Source organism: Rhipicephalus microplus, chromosome X, assembly GCF_043290135.1.
Source record: "Rhipicephalus microplus isolate Deutch F79 chromosome X, USDA_Rmic, whole genome shotgun sequence".
In the NCBI taxonomy this organism is placed as follows: Eukaryota; Metazoa; Arthropoda; class Arachnida; order Ixodida; family Ixodidae; genus Rhipicephalus; species Rhipicephalus microplus.
In genome coordinates this window covers 495,301,682-495,318,624 of record NC_134710.1, presented here as the reverse complement: position 1 = coordinate 495,318,624, position 16,943 = coordinate 495,301,682, and the positions used below count along the sequence as shown (strand labels likewise).

Below are 16,943 nucleotides of genomic sequence, written 5' to 3'. Positions count from 1 at the left end.
GGAAGCGCAAGCGCCGTGAAAGCACTTTTATAATCAACGTGCACAGCAATCCGAAGCACTTCCAGCAAAAATTCCGCACCCTTGTGCACAAAGCGCAACAGCTCGCGGGCTCCAATGTAACCCTACTGTGCATGGGGGTATCCATACACGACGGCGAAGGGCCACAGTCTCTACGACGAAACAATGGACGCAGGTTACCACTTGCTAAACGACCCCAACGCACCTACGAGAAACGGAACGTCGTCGCAGCGAGACACAAACCCGGACCTCGCTTTCATAAGCACGGCCTCAGCACTGCGTGGAGTCACGTGGCGGAACACCGGGGAAACGTTGGGAAGTGACCACTGCATACTCGAAATTACAATACCCATCGCAGAGAACACGCAAAGAGCACAGCAGCAGCAAATCATCGACTGGCACGAGTACAGAAAGAAATTAGAAGACAACGTTACGGAAACCATTGAAAACATAGAAGCATGGACCAACATGTTGAACGCCACGACCAAAGATGCCACTCAGACGGCAGAAGCGGAGCCGGAGGCTACGATGCTGGACAGCAGACTAGCGCACCTCATGGAAGCCCGCAACTCGCTGATACGGCGCTGGAAACGTCAACGCCGCAACAGAAAGCTACGCACACGTATAGCACAACTCAACAGAGACATCGAGAATCACAGTGCAGTCCTCTGCAGACAGCAGTGGCACGCGGTGTGTCAAGAAGCGGACGGTCAACTACACAAAGGCAAGACGTGGCGCCTGCTACGCCACTTGCTCAACGATCAGACAACCAAGGGAGCTCAGCATTACATGCTGAACAAGACAATTCACAAAGCCGTCAAAGAAATGGAAGAGGCTGAGGTGCAACGACGCCTGGTCGCCAAGTATCTCCCCGTAACGCCAACGCACCCACTCCCCAGCTACGAAGGGGCAACCAACGAGAAACTAGATGCCGACATCGAAGAATGGGAAGTGCGAGCGGTTCTACAAACAATCAACTGTAAATCAGCATCCGGACCAGACCACGTCACCAACAAGGCATTGAAGAACTTGAACGACACGGCAATCGAAGCCCTCACCAAGTACTACAACCAGTGCTGGCGGACGGGCAAGCTACCGCAACAATGGAAGACCGCGAAAACGGTCCTGATCCCCAAACCGGGCAAACCACCCAGCATAGACAACCTGAGACCCATCTCTCTAACGTCGTGCGTGGGCAAGGTGCTTGAACACGTCCTACTCAACAGATGGCAACGTTATTTGGAAGAATCCAACATATATCCACATACAATGCTGGGGTTCCGGGCCAAACTGTGTACCCAGGACGCCATGCTGTTGCTCAAGAACGAAATCGTGGACAGACACTTTCCCACGTTGGATAACAGAGCGGTGCTCGGACTGGATGTCCAGGGAGCATTCGACAACGTAAACCACTCGGCCGTCCTTCGGCAGGTGTCCCACTTCAACATGGAGGAGAGGACGTTCGCTTACATCAAAGATTTCCTGACCAACCGCACCACGCGGCTTGTGGCAGGAGAACTACAACTACCGCTCAAGCAGCTGGGGAGCACGGGGACACCACAGGGCTCGGTGATCTCCCCTCTGTTGTTCAACCTTGTCATGATAGGCGTTGCAAGAAGATTGGAACGCGTTAGAAACATCAAGTACACGATCTACGCGGACGACATCACGCTGTGGTCAACGGGAGGAAGCGACAGCCAGATCGAGGCAGCCCTCCAAGAAGCCGTCGCCGCCGTAGAAGAATACCTACGACCCACCGGACTCAAATGTTCACCAATCAAGTCGCAACTGCTAGTGATCTCACCGCGAAGTGCGCGACGCCCGACAACGCAGAACATCAACGTTGTAACCCAAGACGGAACGCCGATACCGCACGTGCAGACACTCAGAGTTTTGGGGCGGCACCTCCAGGACTTGAACCGCAACAACGTGACGGTACAGAAGCTCCACGCAAAGCTCTCGCTGGCCACCCGCCTACTCAAGAAGGTGGCCACGCGGTACCAGGGCATGCGAGAAGACAGTCTACTACGACTCACCCAGTCGTTTGCAGTCAGCCACATCTCTTACGTAGCGTCGTTCCACAATTGGAAAGCGGCGGAGAAGATCAAGATTGACGCGATGATCAGAAAGGCGTACAAGACGGCCCTGGGCTTATACCCCCACACCAACACAAAACGCATGCTCGCGTTGGGCGTTCACAACACGCTGGAAGAAATCGCCGAAGCCCAGCGAACGGCGCAGTATCACCGCCTGTCCCAGACCAGGACGGGAAGAACGATACTACAGCGCATCGGAATCAACGCGCCAGCGATGACTCCGGAGGTAGCAAAGCAGCTACCCCGAGACGTTCTCCAAGGACTGAAGGTTCCACCCTTACCGAAACACATGCATCCACAAGAGCACCAAGAAAGAAGAACGGCGAGAGCCAAGGCCCTCACAAAAGGTCACGCCAACAATCCGCGCGCGTACTACGTGGACGTGGCGAAGTATCCCCACCGGCCAAACACGTACGCAGCAGCAGTCATCGCAGCAGACACTGGAGTACTCACAATGTCGGGAAGCATACGATGCAAGTCGCCCACGCAAGCCGAAGAGTTTGCAATCGCACTGGCACTAGCGATCCCGGATTGCCGCACGGTCCTCAGCGACTCGAAGACGGCAATAGCCAACTTTGCTACAAACAACGTCCATGGAACCACTGCAAGAGTATGTTCAACTATAGCAAGACCGGAAACCAACATTACCGTCAAGTGGTTCCCTGCGCATGCCGGGGAGCTGGACGTGGGCCCGAACCGCAACGAGGAGGCAGATACGGAGGCACACGCGCTAACTAGCCGCGGGTCTCTGTCAACGCATTCCTCGGAGCCGCAACGACCCGATGCCGAAGACGGAGAGTATTTCATCACAACCTACGCCGACGTTCTGCAATGGTACAGAACGAGCAGACGCCTCTACCCACCGCCTCACCGAGACCTACAACGCAGAGAAGCAGCCACACTACGGCAGCTGCAAGTACAAGCAATATGGACTCCCGTCTGGGCAAAGCACGTTTGCCCGGAGGTTTACACCACTGATGTATGCCAACACTGCAAGAAGGCGCGAGCCACCCAGAGACACCTCCTTTGGAACTGTGCACCACCGCCGGGTAACCACGAAGTAATGTCAACTGCCATAAGCAGCAAAATTATCAGCCGAGAGCCAGGCAATCAAAGAGACGTGGTCCAGCACGTGCTTAGCATCCTGGAACGCCAGCGGCCGAAAGCGGCGCCCCCACGGGTTTTACGCGAATAGGTTGCTGCTCCGGGACGTCCGAGCACGCTAGTGTCTCGCTTTAATCCCCCTACCCCTTCCCCCTTTATGCCGGATCGTCAATAAAGTTGTTTCACTCACTCACTCACAACGCTTGCTAAAAAAATAAAGAGAAATTAGATAGAAACAATTATAATGTTTCTTTAAAAAAACGTGAAAAATTGCAGAAGAATGCGTTAAACCAGAATATATAAAACAAATTAACAAGAATGAGGAAGGGGGAGATAGAATTGGATATATCTGGCAGTACCACTGGCAGCGTATCCTTCCGGTTGCCTGAATGAATTTATGTAGCGCTGACAGAATAGCACTGCGGCCCACACCCAACTGACTAGCTCCAAACGTTTATAGGGTGGATGTATTGACTGGCAATCCGAGCATACCAATCGGTCTTTCAAGAATTTTTCGGCGGAGTGAGGCGAAGCGGCGGCATGTGAGAAGAAAGTGACCTATTGTTTCCGGTTCATTGCAAACTACACATAGGTTAGTTAATGAAAATCCTGATTTGTTGAGATGAAAATTTAACAGAGGAACTCTACAGCGAAAGCTTGTGAGGGTCACCTCACATTGACGGGAAAGGCATTTTGCGGTGTTCCATGTGAATTGCAAGTGCCGAAATTCTTCAGATTGTAGAAGCGACGTTTCGTTGATTTTTAAGATTCACAGGCGTTGTGGAGCTACTAGCACCACCGGGTAATTTAAAGTTGCCGAAGCGAGCGAATCAGCAATTTCATTTAGTTCAATTCCAGCATGCCCGGGGACCCAAATAAACCGAACTTCTGATAGGCTATGCGGTACGAGTGACCAAAATATCCTGAGAAGAGGAGACGTCTTTGCGGACGTTAGATGTGTACATACAGACAAAGCATCCGAAATAATAATAGCTTTTGATTGCTGATAATTTAGTTTTCGAAGAGCCAGTGTAATAGCCAGGAATTCAGCGAGATAAATTGGTGTGAAGTCAGGCAATCGGAGCGCAAAAGACCAATTAAGCTGATGAGAAAAAATACCTACTCCAGCCGTCTGAAGATTTTGCGTTGCGTCCGTCGAAATTACTACGTATTTAAGAAAATGACTGAGATGGTCTTGAAGGAGGCCCTCCAGAACATGCTTTGGAAGTAACTTGGCATTTTTCGGAAAAATATCATCAAACATTTAGTCAACTGGCACCGAGCATTGGGTTTAGGGAGTTAAATGCCGGAGAGAAACGTGAAGATTTGATAACAGAGACTGGACGAAAAATGACTTGGGGTCTTTGATAACGAAACCACAGGCGCTGAAAGAAAGAAACTGTATGTTTGATGAAAACTGTCTGTGAACAGAAGAGGGGCGCATCGCAAAGTTTTAAAAATGTTTGCACAGTAAGCTGTCGAAATCTAGCATCAAGTGGAATGATTCTAGCTTTCAAATAAAGCACGTTATTCGCGACACATCTAGGTAGCCCGAGACACAGCCGCAGAGCTTGCCTTTCTAGCAATATAAGAGGTCTTAATTTGTACTCAGCACTTCCAGAAAACAGAACGCAGCCAAACTCCAGAATTGGGCGTACGTAAAGTTTGTATAACATAAGTAACGTATCCCTGCGCATCCCTGAATTCTTATTGCAAAACCGGCGGAGCAATCCTACGGCGCTTTCTGCTTTACGGGTGTTTGATTCTATTTGTTGCTGCCAATTTAAATTGTCCGCGTAAACAATACCAAGATATTTTAACGCTGTTACTTGTGGGATCGGATCATTTCGATAATGCAGTGAAAGAAATACGGGAACGGATTGAGGGAATACAAGCAGAGCACATTTGCTAACATTAAGTGAAAAAGACAGCCCGCCAAGCCATACCTCAAGATCACTAAAATATGACTGTAAGATTTGATATAAACTCTATTGTTTTTCTCTGCACGCGCATCTTTGTCCTCTTCTGAACAGCGGCACATACAAGCATGCCAGCATCTGTGGAAATAATACTTTAAGAACTTGTACTAGTGGCCTTACCCCCCTTCCCAAAGGACATCGTCCCGATGTCATAACATAATTACCAGATGAAAAGAAAACACGTACGATAAGCAGTACACAAGGGGTTGTTCACAATCACTGTAAGTCTACTCAAGGGAGTGTGACGAATACTCAGCGTTGGTAAAATGGTTCCATCCTCGAAACATGGACGACGTGTGGCTGTTGTGAACGGTGGGATTGACGAGCCATGTCCTCGTCAAGAATCTCGTAGTTCACTTCACTGAGACGACGGAGAACTCTATAGGGACCAAAATAGCGGCGTAACAACTTTTCCGACCAGCCCCGTTGTCGAATGGGAGTCTACAACCATACTCGTTCTCCGGGTTGGTAAGAGACATCGCGACAACGAGCATTGTACCGAAGCGAGTCGATGCATTGTTGCTTATGGATTCGTTCGACTGCAAGAATACGAGCCGCGTCTGCCAGTCTGATAAATTCGTTCGTCTGGACACTAATCTGGTGTCTGTCTGGTAGAAGCATAGCATCCAGCATTGTAGTGACCTCACTGCCGTGAAGAAACCGGAATGGTGTGAATCCAGTTGTTTCTTGCACAGCGGTGTTGTAAGCGAACGTGACGTAATGGAGGATGTCATCCCAGTTTTTGTGGTCTTGGTCAACGTACATGAATAGCATGTCGGCGATCGTCTTGTTTAGTCACTCTGTAAGGCCGTTGCTTTGAGGGTGGTATGCAGTAGTTTTTCGATGTACTGTGCCGCTAAGCTGCATGACGTCTTGTATCACCCGGGCGGTAAAAGGTGTGCCACGATCAGTTATGACAACTGCAGATGCTCCATGTCGGAGGAGGATGTTTTTCATAAAAAAGTGGGCAGTCTCAATGGCGTTGCCACGTTGTAATGCCTTCGTTTCGCAGTAGCGCGTCATGTAATCAGTAGCGACTACAATCCAGCGGTTGCCGTCACAAGACTTGCGAAAAGGTCCGAGTAGATCCATACCAATTTGTTGGAACGGTTGTGTCGGAAGAGCGACGGGCTTCAAAAAGCCGGCTGGGTGCTGATGTGGTACTTTACGGCGCTGGCACTCGTGACGCGTCTTGACGTAATGCTTCACGTCTCGACTGAGCTTAGGCCAGTAGTAGTGTTAGCGAATCCGGGCCAAGGTACGTGTGAATCCCAAGTGGCCTGAGGAAGGCTCATCGTGACAGGCGGACAGGACATCAGCTCGTAACGCTGGCGGGACAACGAGCAGGTACTCAGTCGCGTAAGGGTCGAAGTTTCTTTTATAGAGGATATTTTTGCGGACGCAGAACGGTGATGACGAGCGGGCGAATGCTGGTGGTGGTTGCGGCGTACGGCCTTCGAGATATTCGATGAATTGGCGAAGCTCGGAATCGTTCTTCTGCTGTTCAGCCAACTCGGATACACTAACGGCGCAGAGAACACGGCCGTCGAGATCGTGTTCACCTGACGCTGTCTTAATAGGAGCTCGGGAAAGGCAGTCCGCATCAGTATGCTTCCGGCCAGACTTGTACACGACTGTCAAATCGAACTCCTGAAGGTGTAAGCTCCACCTCGCCAGACGTCCGGAATGGTCTTTAGGGTTCTCCAACCAGCAGAGTGCATGATGATCGGTAACAACTCTGAACGGGCGACCATACAGGTACGGACTGAATTTACCTATTGCCCAGACAACAGCTAGGCACTCCTTTTCAGTTGTTGTGTAATTCGCCTCCGCAGATGATAAAATCCGACTCGCATAAGCAATAGGGCGTTCGACGCCGCCTTGCCACTGGACGAGGACTGGACCAAGGCCGATGTTACTGGCGTCTTTGTGTAGTTCAGTGTCGGCATATTCGTCGTAGTGTCCGAGTAAGGGCTCAGACTGGAGACGCTGCTGGAGCTCGGAGAAAGCGCGTGTTTGCTCAAGGCACCACACGAAGAGAACGTCATCTTTTGTCAGACGAGTGAAGGGTTCGGCGATGTTTGCAAAATTTTGCAAAAAGCGTCTGTAGTATGCGCAGAGGCCTAAAAATTAACGCACATCACGTTTGTTGGTAGGTGGTGGGAAATCTGCAACAGCCAATGTTTTGTCTGGGTCCGGCCGAATACCATCAGGGCTAACAAGGTGACCGAGGAACTTTAATTTTTTGTAACCAAAATGACATTTTTCTGGTTTCAGTGATAGGCCTGCCGTGCGAATTGCAGCAAACACAGATCTAAGTCGCTGCAAATTCTGCTCAAACGTTCGGGAGAAGACAACGACGTCGTCTAAGTAAACAAGGCATGCTTCCCACTTGAGACCAGAGAGCACTGTATCCATCATCCTCTGGAATGTCGCAGGGGCAGAACACAGACCGAAGGGCAGCACCTTGAATTTGTACAGACCATCAGGCGTTATGAATGATGTTTTCTCTCGGTCCCGTTCATCAACTTCGATCCGCCAGTAGCCACTGCGTAAATTCATAGAGGAAAAGTATCGGGCGCGTCGGAGGTGGTCTAGTGAGTTGTGGATGCGCGGAAGCGGATAAACGTCTTTCTTTGTGACTTTGTTGAGTTTGCGGTAATCGACGCAAAATCGGAGAGTGCCGTCCTTCTTTTTTACTAGTACGACGGGGGACGACCATGAACTGTTTGAGGGTTGGATTACGCCATCTTTGAGCATCTGCTTCACTTGAGAACGTATAGCCTCTTGTTCCTTTTGTGATACTCGGTAGGCGTGCTGACGTATGGGTCGCTCAGAATGGTCAGTGACAATGCGGTGCTTTACGGTTGGAGTTTGTTCTATCTTGGATGTAGACGCGAAACAGTCACTAAACATGGGGATGATACAGCGGATTTGCTCTTTCTACGCACATGACAGCTTCGGATTGACATCGACTGTATCGGTTACCATGGTGTCACTTTCAACGGCTGCAGAAATTGGGGCTATCGCCGTACACGCTTCATCGTCAATGAATTCGGAATGAGCGATAGTTGTTCGCTTGGCCAAATGTTGGTATGCTCCACTAAAATTGGTGACCAACAACTCAGTCATTCCACGTTTAAATTGAATTATGCCGCGGGCAACGCAGATTTGCTGAGACAAGAGCACCGAAAGATTCGCTTCAGCGATACCACTACTGTCATGGTCTATGTCGCCCTGTACAGTAACGGACATACTGGTGCGTGGCGGAAGTGTGACGGTGTCGTCGACAATGCGAAGTGCCGTCTTCTGCGGATTGGTATCTCTAGGCTTCGGGTCATAGTCGTCAGCAATCATTACGAGGCAGTCTCGAAGATTTATAACAGCGCTGTGCTCACGAAGGAAATCCATGCCAAGGATAACTTTCCGGGAGCATTCGGGAAGCACAACAAAAGGAGCAATGAACGTCGACTCACAGATTTGCAGCCTTGCGGTGCATCTCCCGATTGGTGTCAAGAGATGACCACCGGCTGTCCGAAGGTTCGGTCCATGCCCCTAAGGAGTCGTGACTTTCCTGAGTTCAGCCACAAGTTCAGCGCTGATAACTGAGTAGTCAGCGCCGGTGTCGACCAGAGCAGTCACTGGATGGTTGTTGACACGAACGGCAATGTCAGCAGAAACGGGTTTATCGCGATGTGAGGTGTCGGCTGAAAGAAATCGTCAAAGGTCGGCGGATGGGTCGGAGGAGGCTGTTTTGACGATAGCTTAACAGCGGTCCCACCCCCAGAGGTCGCTGATTCTAGTTTCCACGGCGTGGACTTGGGGACCTAGCGGATCGTCCCGCAACAACATCGGTGAAAGTGGAGTATTGATTCGCGAACGTAGAGCGTCGAGGAGACGGACAGCGTGATTGGCGTCGCTGAAGATTCGGAGACGGTAGACTTGCCGAGTAATCTGCGATGACGCGGGGTCGTTCGCTGTCCCTGGGCCGACGAGCGTCTGGCCGAAATCCAGGTAGGCCCATTTGTCTGTACGAGCACTCCCGGTACAAGTGACCTGGCTCACCACAGTGGTAGCATAGTGGCCGATTGTCGGAAACGCGCCACACGCTAGATTTCCGCAAATTAGGTCGTGTATTCTCATAGCGTGGTGGGCCCTAGAAGTACTGCGGAATCTGCAGGCAGGTCGGTCGTTGGTTTTCGTAGTGCGGCAGGCCCGAGAAGTGCTGTGGCGTCTGCAGGCTAGTCGGTCGGGGAAAATAGCTGGCTGCCGGTGCAGGAGTGTGTACAGCTTCCGCATACGTTAGCAGAGGAGCTTCGGTTGAAGGTGGCGCTAATGGTCGTACCAGCTGCAGCACCTCTTCACGGACGACGTCTGTCAGAGCAGCCACTTGAGGCTGTGAAGGCACTGCGTGAAGCTTTTGCAGCTCGTCGCGTACAATGCTATGGACTAGCTCAGCAAGGTCTCTCACGCTCGTGACATCGGGTGTTACCAAGGGTGCTGAAAGACATGCAAGGTTGTCAGACCGCTCATACTGTGAAGACCGCTGTCCTAGCATTCACTCCATTGTCGTCGCTTCACAGAGGAATTCCGCCACGGTAGCTGGTGGGTTTCATACAAGTCCTGCAGAACAGCTGCTCCTTGACACCCCGCATCAGAATGCATAACTTTTTGTCATCCGTCATTGCAGAATCCGCTCGACGGAACAGACAAGACATCTCCTCAACGAACATGTCCACGCTTTCATTGGGTCTTTGATTCCGAGAATTGAGGAGACGTTCGGCTTGTTCTTTCCGGTCGGCGCTACCATACGTGTTCCGCAGCTGAGTGCAAAACACCGGCCAGGTTGTCAGGGCGGCCTCGTGGTTCTCGAACCAAATACGCACCGAATCTTCCAGGTAGATATAGACATACTGCAGTTTCCGGCGCTCGTCCCACTCGTTGACGACGGCGACTCGATCGTATTGGTCAAGCCAGTCTTCAAAGTCTTCGTAGGGCTCCCCACGGAAGGGCTTTGGTGTTCGAGAGGCTGGTAGCCATTGAGCTGGCGGAGTCGCGGTCTGTTCAGTCTGGCTTGCAGTTGTCGTATATGCCATTGTTTTGGAGCGTTCCGGAGGAGCGCTGAATTCGGGTGGTAGGCCTAGTTGCCGCCGACTGCGTCGAAGGTTGGCTGTTTCTACCAAGGCGTAGATGTTAAGGCCGAGATCTTCCTTGTGGTAACAGTGCATAGACTAATACCCAGCGCCTCCACCAGTGTCACGTTACAACGTAACTGTAACCTGTAGATAAGGGCACATAAGGACGTCAAACTGATTCAAACAACGGCAGTATGTCTATTGTTTTTCTCTGCACGCGCATCTTTGTCCTCTTCTGACCAGCGGCCCATACAAGCATGCCAGCATCTGTGGAAATAATACTTTCAGCACGTTAAAGAACCCCAGGTGGTCAAAAATTCCGAAGCCCTCCACTACGGCGTCTCTCATAATTATATGGTGGTTTTGGGACTTTAAACCCCACAAATCAATCAATCAAATAATACTTTCAGAACTTGTACTAGCGGCATTACTGCATTGTCACTGACAATGCTGAGCGACCCATAAGTCAGCACGCCTACCGAGTGTATATATATATATATATATATATATATATATATATATATAGTCATGGGGTCGTGACGTGGCCGCAGACGAAAGACTTTATGTTGGAATTTAACTGCTTATTTGGGCGAACCTGCGCCCGGTAAATGGAAACAGTAGCAGTAGTAGTTCGATTACAGTAGCAGTCTTGCACAAATAGCAGTGAACGAAGCATCAGCCGTCGATCAACTATTGATAAGCTGCGAAGCGCGTCGGCATTTATACTCTTGCCGTTAAATGTTCTAGCGTTATCACTGACTGTGGTGTAGGTTCCAGAATAATCTGTACAGTTCCAAGAGTAGACGTGATCTTATCGAAATTATCTACTACAGTTCGGAAGCTTCTCAAAAACTGCAGGCGCGGTTTCTGCTGAGAATTGTGGATGATAACAGAACTTGGGAAATGGAACCTGGCATTGACCGTCTCTGAAAAAGGCATCGTCCCGATGCTTTAACTAAAGATGAAGGTGCAACAATAATGCAAGAGAGTACAATCAATAAAATACGATACAATATTAATACTAAAAACACTGTTTCAGTTTGTCAATGCGCATGAAACGGCTTGAGGCGTGCGACAAGGACGACTTCAGGACGCGATCGGCGTCGTTCAGAGTGCGTGATGCCGTCGGGGACAACGTCGCAATCAAGTGGGCCGAGACGTCGAATTACCCTGTACGGTCCGAAGTACCGTCGCTGAAGCTTTTCACTTAGTCCACTTCGGCGTATCGGCGTCCACACCCAAACACGTTCACCGGGCTTAGATTCCACGAAGCGTCATCGAAGATTGTAACGGCGGCTGTCGGTCGTCTGTTGATTCTTGATACGGAGACGCGTTAGTTGTTGGGCTTCTTCGGCGCGTTGAAGGTACTCAATCACATCGAGGTTTTCTTCGTCAGTGACGTTGGGTAACATGGCGTCGAGCGTCATTGCCGGGCTCCTTTCGTAGACCAATTTGTATGGAGATATCTGCGTCGTCTCCTGCACCGCCGTGTTGTATGCGATGGTCACGTGCGGAAGAAAGGCGTCCCACGTCTAGTGTTCGACATCGACGTACATTACCAGCATGTCGGCGATCGTCTTGTTAAGCCGCTGGGTGAGGCCGTTGGTCTGTGGGTGGTACGCTGTCGTACGGCGGTGTTTTGTCTGGCTGTATGCCAAGATCGCTTGAGTTAAGTCGGCAGTAAATACCGTTCCTCTGTCGGTTATAAGGACCTCCGGGGCGCCGTGACGTAGGACGATATTTTTGACAAAGGACTTAGCTACCTAGATTGCACTGCCTTTGGGAAGGGCTTTTGTCTCGGCGTAGCGGGTGAGGTAGTGGGTAGCTACCACGATCCACTTGTTTCCAACCGCCGACGTCGGGAACGGCCCCAGTAGGTCAATACCAATCTGCTGGAAAGGTCGGCAAGGTGGTTTAATTGACTGCAGAGGTCCCGCTGGCCTTGTCGGCGGTGCCTTGCGTCGGTGACAGTCCCGGCATGTCCTCAATAACGAGTGACGTCACTGGTGAGACGTGACCAATAGTACCTTTCTTGTATCTTCGCGAGCGTGCGAGAAACACCGAGGTGCCCTGCCGTCGGATCGTCGTGCAGGGCCTGCTGGAGTTTTGGTCGCAAAGCTGAAGGCACCACAAGGAGGTACTTAGCTCGAAGCGGTGAAAAGTTTTTCTTTTGGAGAAGATCGTTTCGCAAGAAGAACGACGCAAGTGCGCGCTTGAATGCCTTCGGGACTTCGGCGGTCCTGCCTCCGAGGTATTCTATTAGGGCCTTAAGTTCCGGGTCGGCCCGCTGTCGTTCAGCGAAGTCGTCGGTAGTTATCGTTCCAAAGAAGTAGTCGTCATCCGGGTCGTCAGGTGGTGGTTGGTCGATAGGCGCATGAGAGACAGTCGGCGTCGAAGTGTTTCTTGCCGGACTTGTAAATGACAGTAATGTCATATTCTTGAAGTCTCAGGCTCCATCGTGTGAGGCGACCTGAAGGGTCCTTCAAAGTGGCTAGCCAACACAAGGCGTGGTGATCGCTCACAACATTGAAGGGCCTGCCGTAGAGGTAGGGGCGAAATTTTGACGTAGCCCAGATGATGGCGAGGCTCTCCTTTTCTGTTCTGGAATAACTGGCTTCTGCTTTGGATAGCAATCGGCTGGCGTAACTAATAACCCTTTAAACCCCGTCAGCCCTCTGCACAAGAACGGCACCAAGACCGACGCTGCTTGCGTCAGTGTGTATTTCTGTCTCGGTGAATTCATCAAAATGGGCAAGTAACGGAGGCGTCCGGAGGCGATGTTTAAGCTCCTGGAAAGCGTGTTCCTGGGGCGTTTCACACTTGAACTCTATGTCGGTCTTGGTAAGGTTGGTGAGAGGATCGGCGATGCAGGCAAAGTTTTTCACGAACCGCCTATAATAGGCGCACAGGCCCAGAAATCGGTGCACCGCGTTCTTGTAGGGAGGCGGTGGGAAGTCTGCGATGTCGGATGTTTTCCGTGGATTGGGACGAACTCCAGTCTTGCTAATAACGTGCCCCAGAAACAGGAGCTCCTCGTACGCAAATCAGCACTTTTCTGGCTTCAGTGTGACTCCGGACGTCTTGATGGCTTGAAGTACAGCTTCAAGGCGCTGAAGATGCTCGTCGAAACTCGAGGAAAACACGACGACGTCGTCCAACTACACAAGGCAAGTCTGCCACTTCAATCCTGCCAGTATTGTATCCATAACGCATTGAAGTGTTGCAGGCGCTGAGCGAAGACCGAAGGGCATCACCTTAAGCTCGAAGAGGCCGTCCGGTGTTATAAACGCCGTCTTTTCTCGGTCTCTTTCGTAGACTTCGATTTGCCAATAGCCAGTCTTGAGGTCCATTGACAAAAAGTACTTGGCGTTATGAAGCCGATAAAGTGCGTCGTCTATCCGTGGAAGAAGATACACGTCCTTTCTTGTGATTTTGTTCAGGCGGTGATAATTGACGCAGAAACGTAGGGTCCCATCCTTTTTCTTCACTAACACCACAGGGGATGCCCATGAACTCTTGGACGGCTGGATAATGTCATGCCACGGCATTTCATCAACTTGTCTCTTCATGGCCTCACGTTCTCGCGTCAAAACCCTGTACGGACTCGGACGGAGTGGTCTGGCATTTTCTTCGGTTATGATGCGATGTTTCGTGATGGCGGTCTGCCGAATTTTTTGATGACGACGAAAAGCAATCTTTGTATTGCAGGAGCAGGGATTTGAGCTGTTCTTGGTTATGGTTCCGAAGTCTGGGATTGACATCGAAAGCTATGGAGGGGCTTGGTTCCTCTAAGCAGGTTCCGCAGAATCGGTGGCTTCGACAATTTCTTCGATGTATGCGACTGTTGTTCGTTTTTTCACATGTTTGTACTCATTGCTGAAATTCGTGAGCATAACCGTTGCTTTGCCTCCCCGCAGCTCTGCAATTCCTGTTTCGACGCAAATATTTCGGGTGACCAACAGATGCTGACTGCCTTCAACGACGCCTTTTAAGTCAGGTGATTTAGGAGCGCTGACTGAAATAATGATGTTTGAGCGAGGCGGAATGGTGACTTGTTCTTCCAGCACATTCAAGGCATGGTTTTCTGACGGCGTGCGCGGTGGTAGTGCTTCTTCTGTGGATAACGTTATCGACTTTGTTTTTAGGTTGATAACAGCACCATGGAGGCATAAGAAGTCCATGCCAAGGATGACATCTCTCGAGCAACGCTGTAGGACTACGAAGTCTCTAGGATAAATACGACCGTCATCGGTGACTCTCGCTCTGCAGATTCCTGCAGGCGTTACGAGATGACCTCCGACTGCGCGGATTTCAGGAACTTTCCAAGCTGTCCTAACTTTTTTTAACTTCGCGGCGAACGACCCACTGATGATGGAGTAGACGGCTCAAGTATCGACGAGAGCGGTCACACTGTGGCCGTCAATAAGAACGTCGAGGTCGCTAGTTCGCCGTCTCGCATTACAGTTAGGGCGTGGCGTCGGGTCGCGGCTGCGTCAGCTTGTTCCGCTGCTTCCATGTTGCGTCGTCAGGTAACCTTCGGTAAGTGAGGTTTCGCCGTCAGGGCTTTGCGTGGTTGGTGTTTTGTTCGGAAAGCTCCGTCGCGGCGCGTCATCGTCGGAGGATCTTCGGTATTTCGTAGCACAGCAACCGCACCTCCATCGGTTGCTGCCCTTAGTTTCTCGAATACGGGCTAAGAGACCGGCCCCACGTTGGGCCAGAGTGCTGCCGGGGGTGCGGCGACATGCGGCGGCTGTGCGACGGCGAACACGAAAGGCTTCGTGGTGTCCACTGAGTTCCTGTCAGGTAGTCGACGATGTCACGTGGTCATTCTCCTGGCTGCGGCCGCGGTGCATTGACGGCGAAGCCACGCTGTCCCATCTGTCGGTACTGGCAACGGCGGTATGAGTGTCCGGCCTCGCCGCAGTGGTAGCAGAGCGGGCGGTGGTCAGAGGTACGCCAGATGTCAGTCTTCCTCGATGCACTGCGCTGGGCCGCTGGCGAACGGTATGACGTCGGTGGGGGTGGTGGCGGCGGTGGCATCTGTCGACGGAAGTGCGATGGGGCGGCGTTTGGCGTGGACGGGGAGGAGCGTTGTGGCGCACTGCATTGGCGTAGCTCATAGCTTCCGGCTCGGGCAGCGGTGCTTGGGGAATGTGAAGCAGTTGCCGAACTTCTCGCACAATGTCGGCGATCGAATCCACTTGAGGCTGCGCCGAAGGCAACAGCTTGCGCAGCTCTTCCCGCACGATTGCTCGGATCTTTTCACGCAGGTCTTTGGAGTTACTGGCCTGAGCAGCAGCGCATTCTGAAGTCAGGCGACGATTATGCTGTCGGGTGCACATGTCCAGGGTCTTTTGGATAGTGGTTGCTTCGGCTACAAATTCTTGGACGGTGTTCGATGGATTTCTCATCAGTCCCGCGAAGAGCTCCTGTTTAACCTCTCGCATGAGGAAACGAACTTTTTTTTCCTCTGGCATGTCTGGGCCAGCGTGACGGGATAGTCGGGTTATTTCTTGTGTGAAAATGGCGACATTTTCATTTGGTAGCTGAACCCGGGTCTCTAATAACGCCGCGGCCCTCTCTTTGCGAGCGATGCTCGCGAACGTTTGCAGGAATGCGCCGCAGAAAACATCCGACGTTCGGAGCATGGGCTCCCGATTTTCGAGCCAGGTCCACGCGGTGTCTTCCAAATAGAAGAACACACGACGGAGCTTTTCGTCATGGTCCCAGTGGTTGAGGGCGGCCACACGGTCGTATGTTTCTAGCCAGGACTCCGGGTCTTCGAACGATGACCCATGGAAAATTGGTGGTTCCCTGTGTTGATGCTTGATCGTCATGGGCTGGGACGCTGCGGTTATCATTGTAGCTGCAGTCGTGGCCATGGCCTTGGTCTTCCGAGCCTTGTCTTGTAGAAGCCCATACTCTGGTGGTAGCCCTTGCTGTCGGCGGCTTGTTCGCTACTCCTGGTTGGCATAGGTGTCTTCTCCGCGACGTGGGCTGGGTTCACGGCTTGACAGGGGCGTCCGGTACATGAACGAAGCATCACCTCCAGCAGATGTCACGGGGTCGTGACGTGGCCGAAGACAGGAAACCTTATGTTGGGATTTAACTGTTTATTTGGGCGAACCTGTGCCCGGTAAACGGAAAGTTTGATTACAGTAGCAGTCTTGCACAGATAGCGTTTAAGAGAATTTTATTTCCGGGTATATCTTACACAGCTTATGTGCACACATAAAAATGGACAATGGTGAACAGTGCGTATGTACAATGCAAGCTGTTATATACAGCGAAAGAACTTATAGCGTATTCAGTGACATAGAATGCAAAAATTGTACAACAAAGACAGGACATTCATGACATCGAGATGATTATACTTGAATAAACAGTAAGGCTATTTGAACAAACAAGGGGACGTCATTTACAGTGTAGCGTGATATTTTGCATTCACCTGTGACGACAATTTGCTCTCGCGCTCAAGAACAGTATTGCACAAAAGGACATGTTTCTAAAGAAGAAAAGAAAAATACATACAGTAATGTCCCAGTGGTACAAGCTCTAGCCCACCTGCTCAATAGGGGAGAAAAGCCATGGACACTGTTGTTTTTTACGAT

At 51.1% G+C, this 16,943-nt stretch overlaps 2 protein-coding genes across 2 annotated transcripts in view; one reads left to right on the top strand and one right to left on the bottom strand.

The window, feature by feature from the left end:
* The window catches only part of LOC142776733 (whirlin-like), a 145,196-nt gene that overhangs the window by 97,891 nt on the left and 30,362 nt on the right, over positions 1-16,943 (bottom strand). The window lies entirely within an intron of this gene.
* Positions 18-3,411, top strand: LOC142776732 (uncharacterized). The gene has a single exon (XM_075880963.1). The coding sequence runs from the start codon at positions 184-186 to the stop codon at positions 3,307-3,309; it is 3,126 nt and encodes a 1,041-aa protein (XP_075737078.1). The 5' UTR covers positions 18-183; the 3' UTR covers positions 3,310-3,411.

Bases quoted from the DNA above. Each gene is read 5' to 3' on its own strand.
- LOC142776732 (XM_075880963.1), top strand. From the start codon at position 184: ATGGACGCAGGTTACCACTTGCTAAACGACCCCAACGCACCTACGAGA.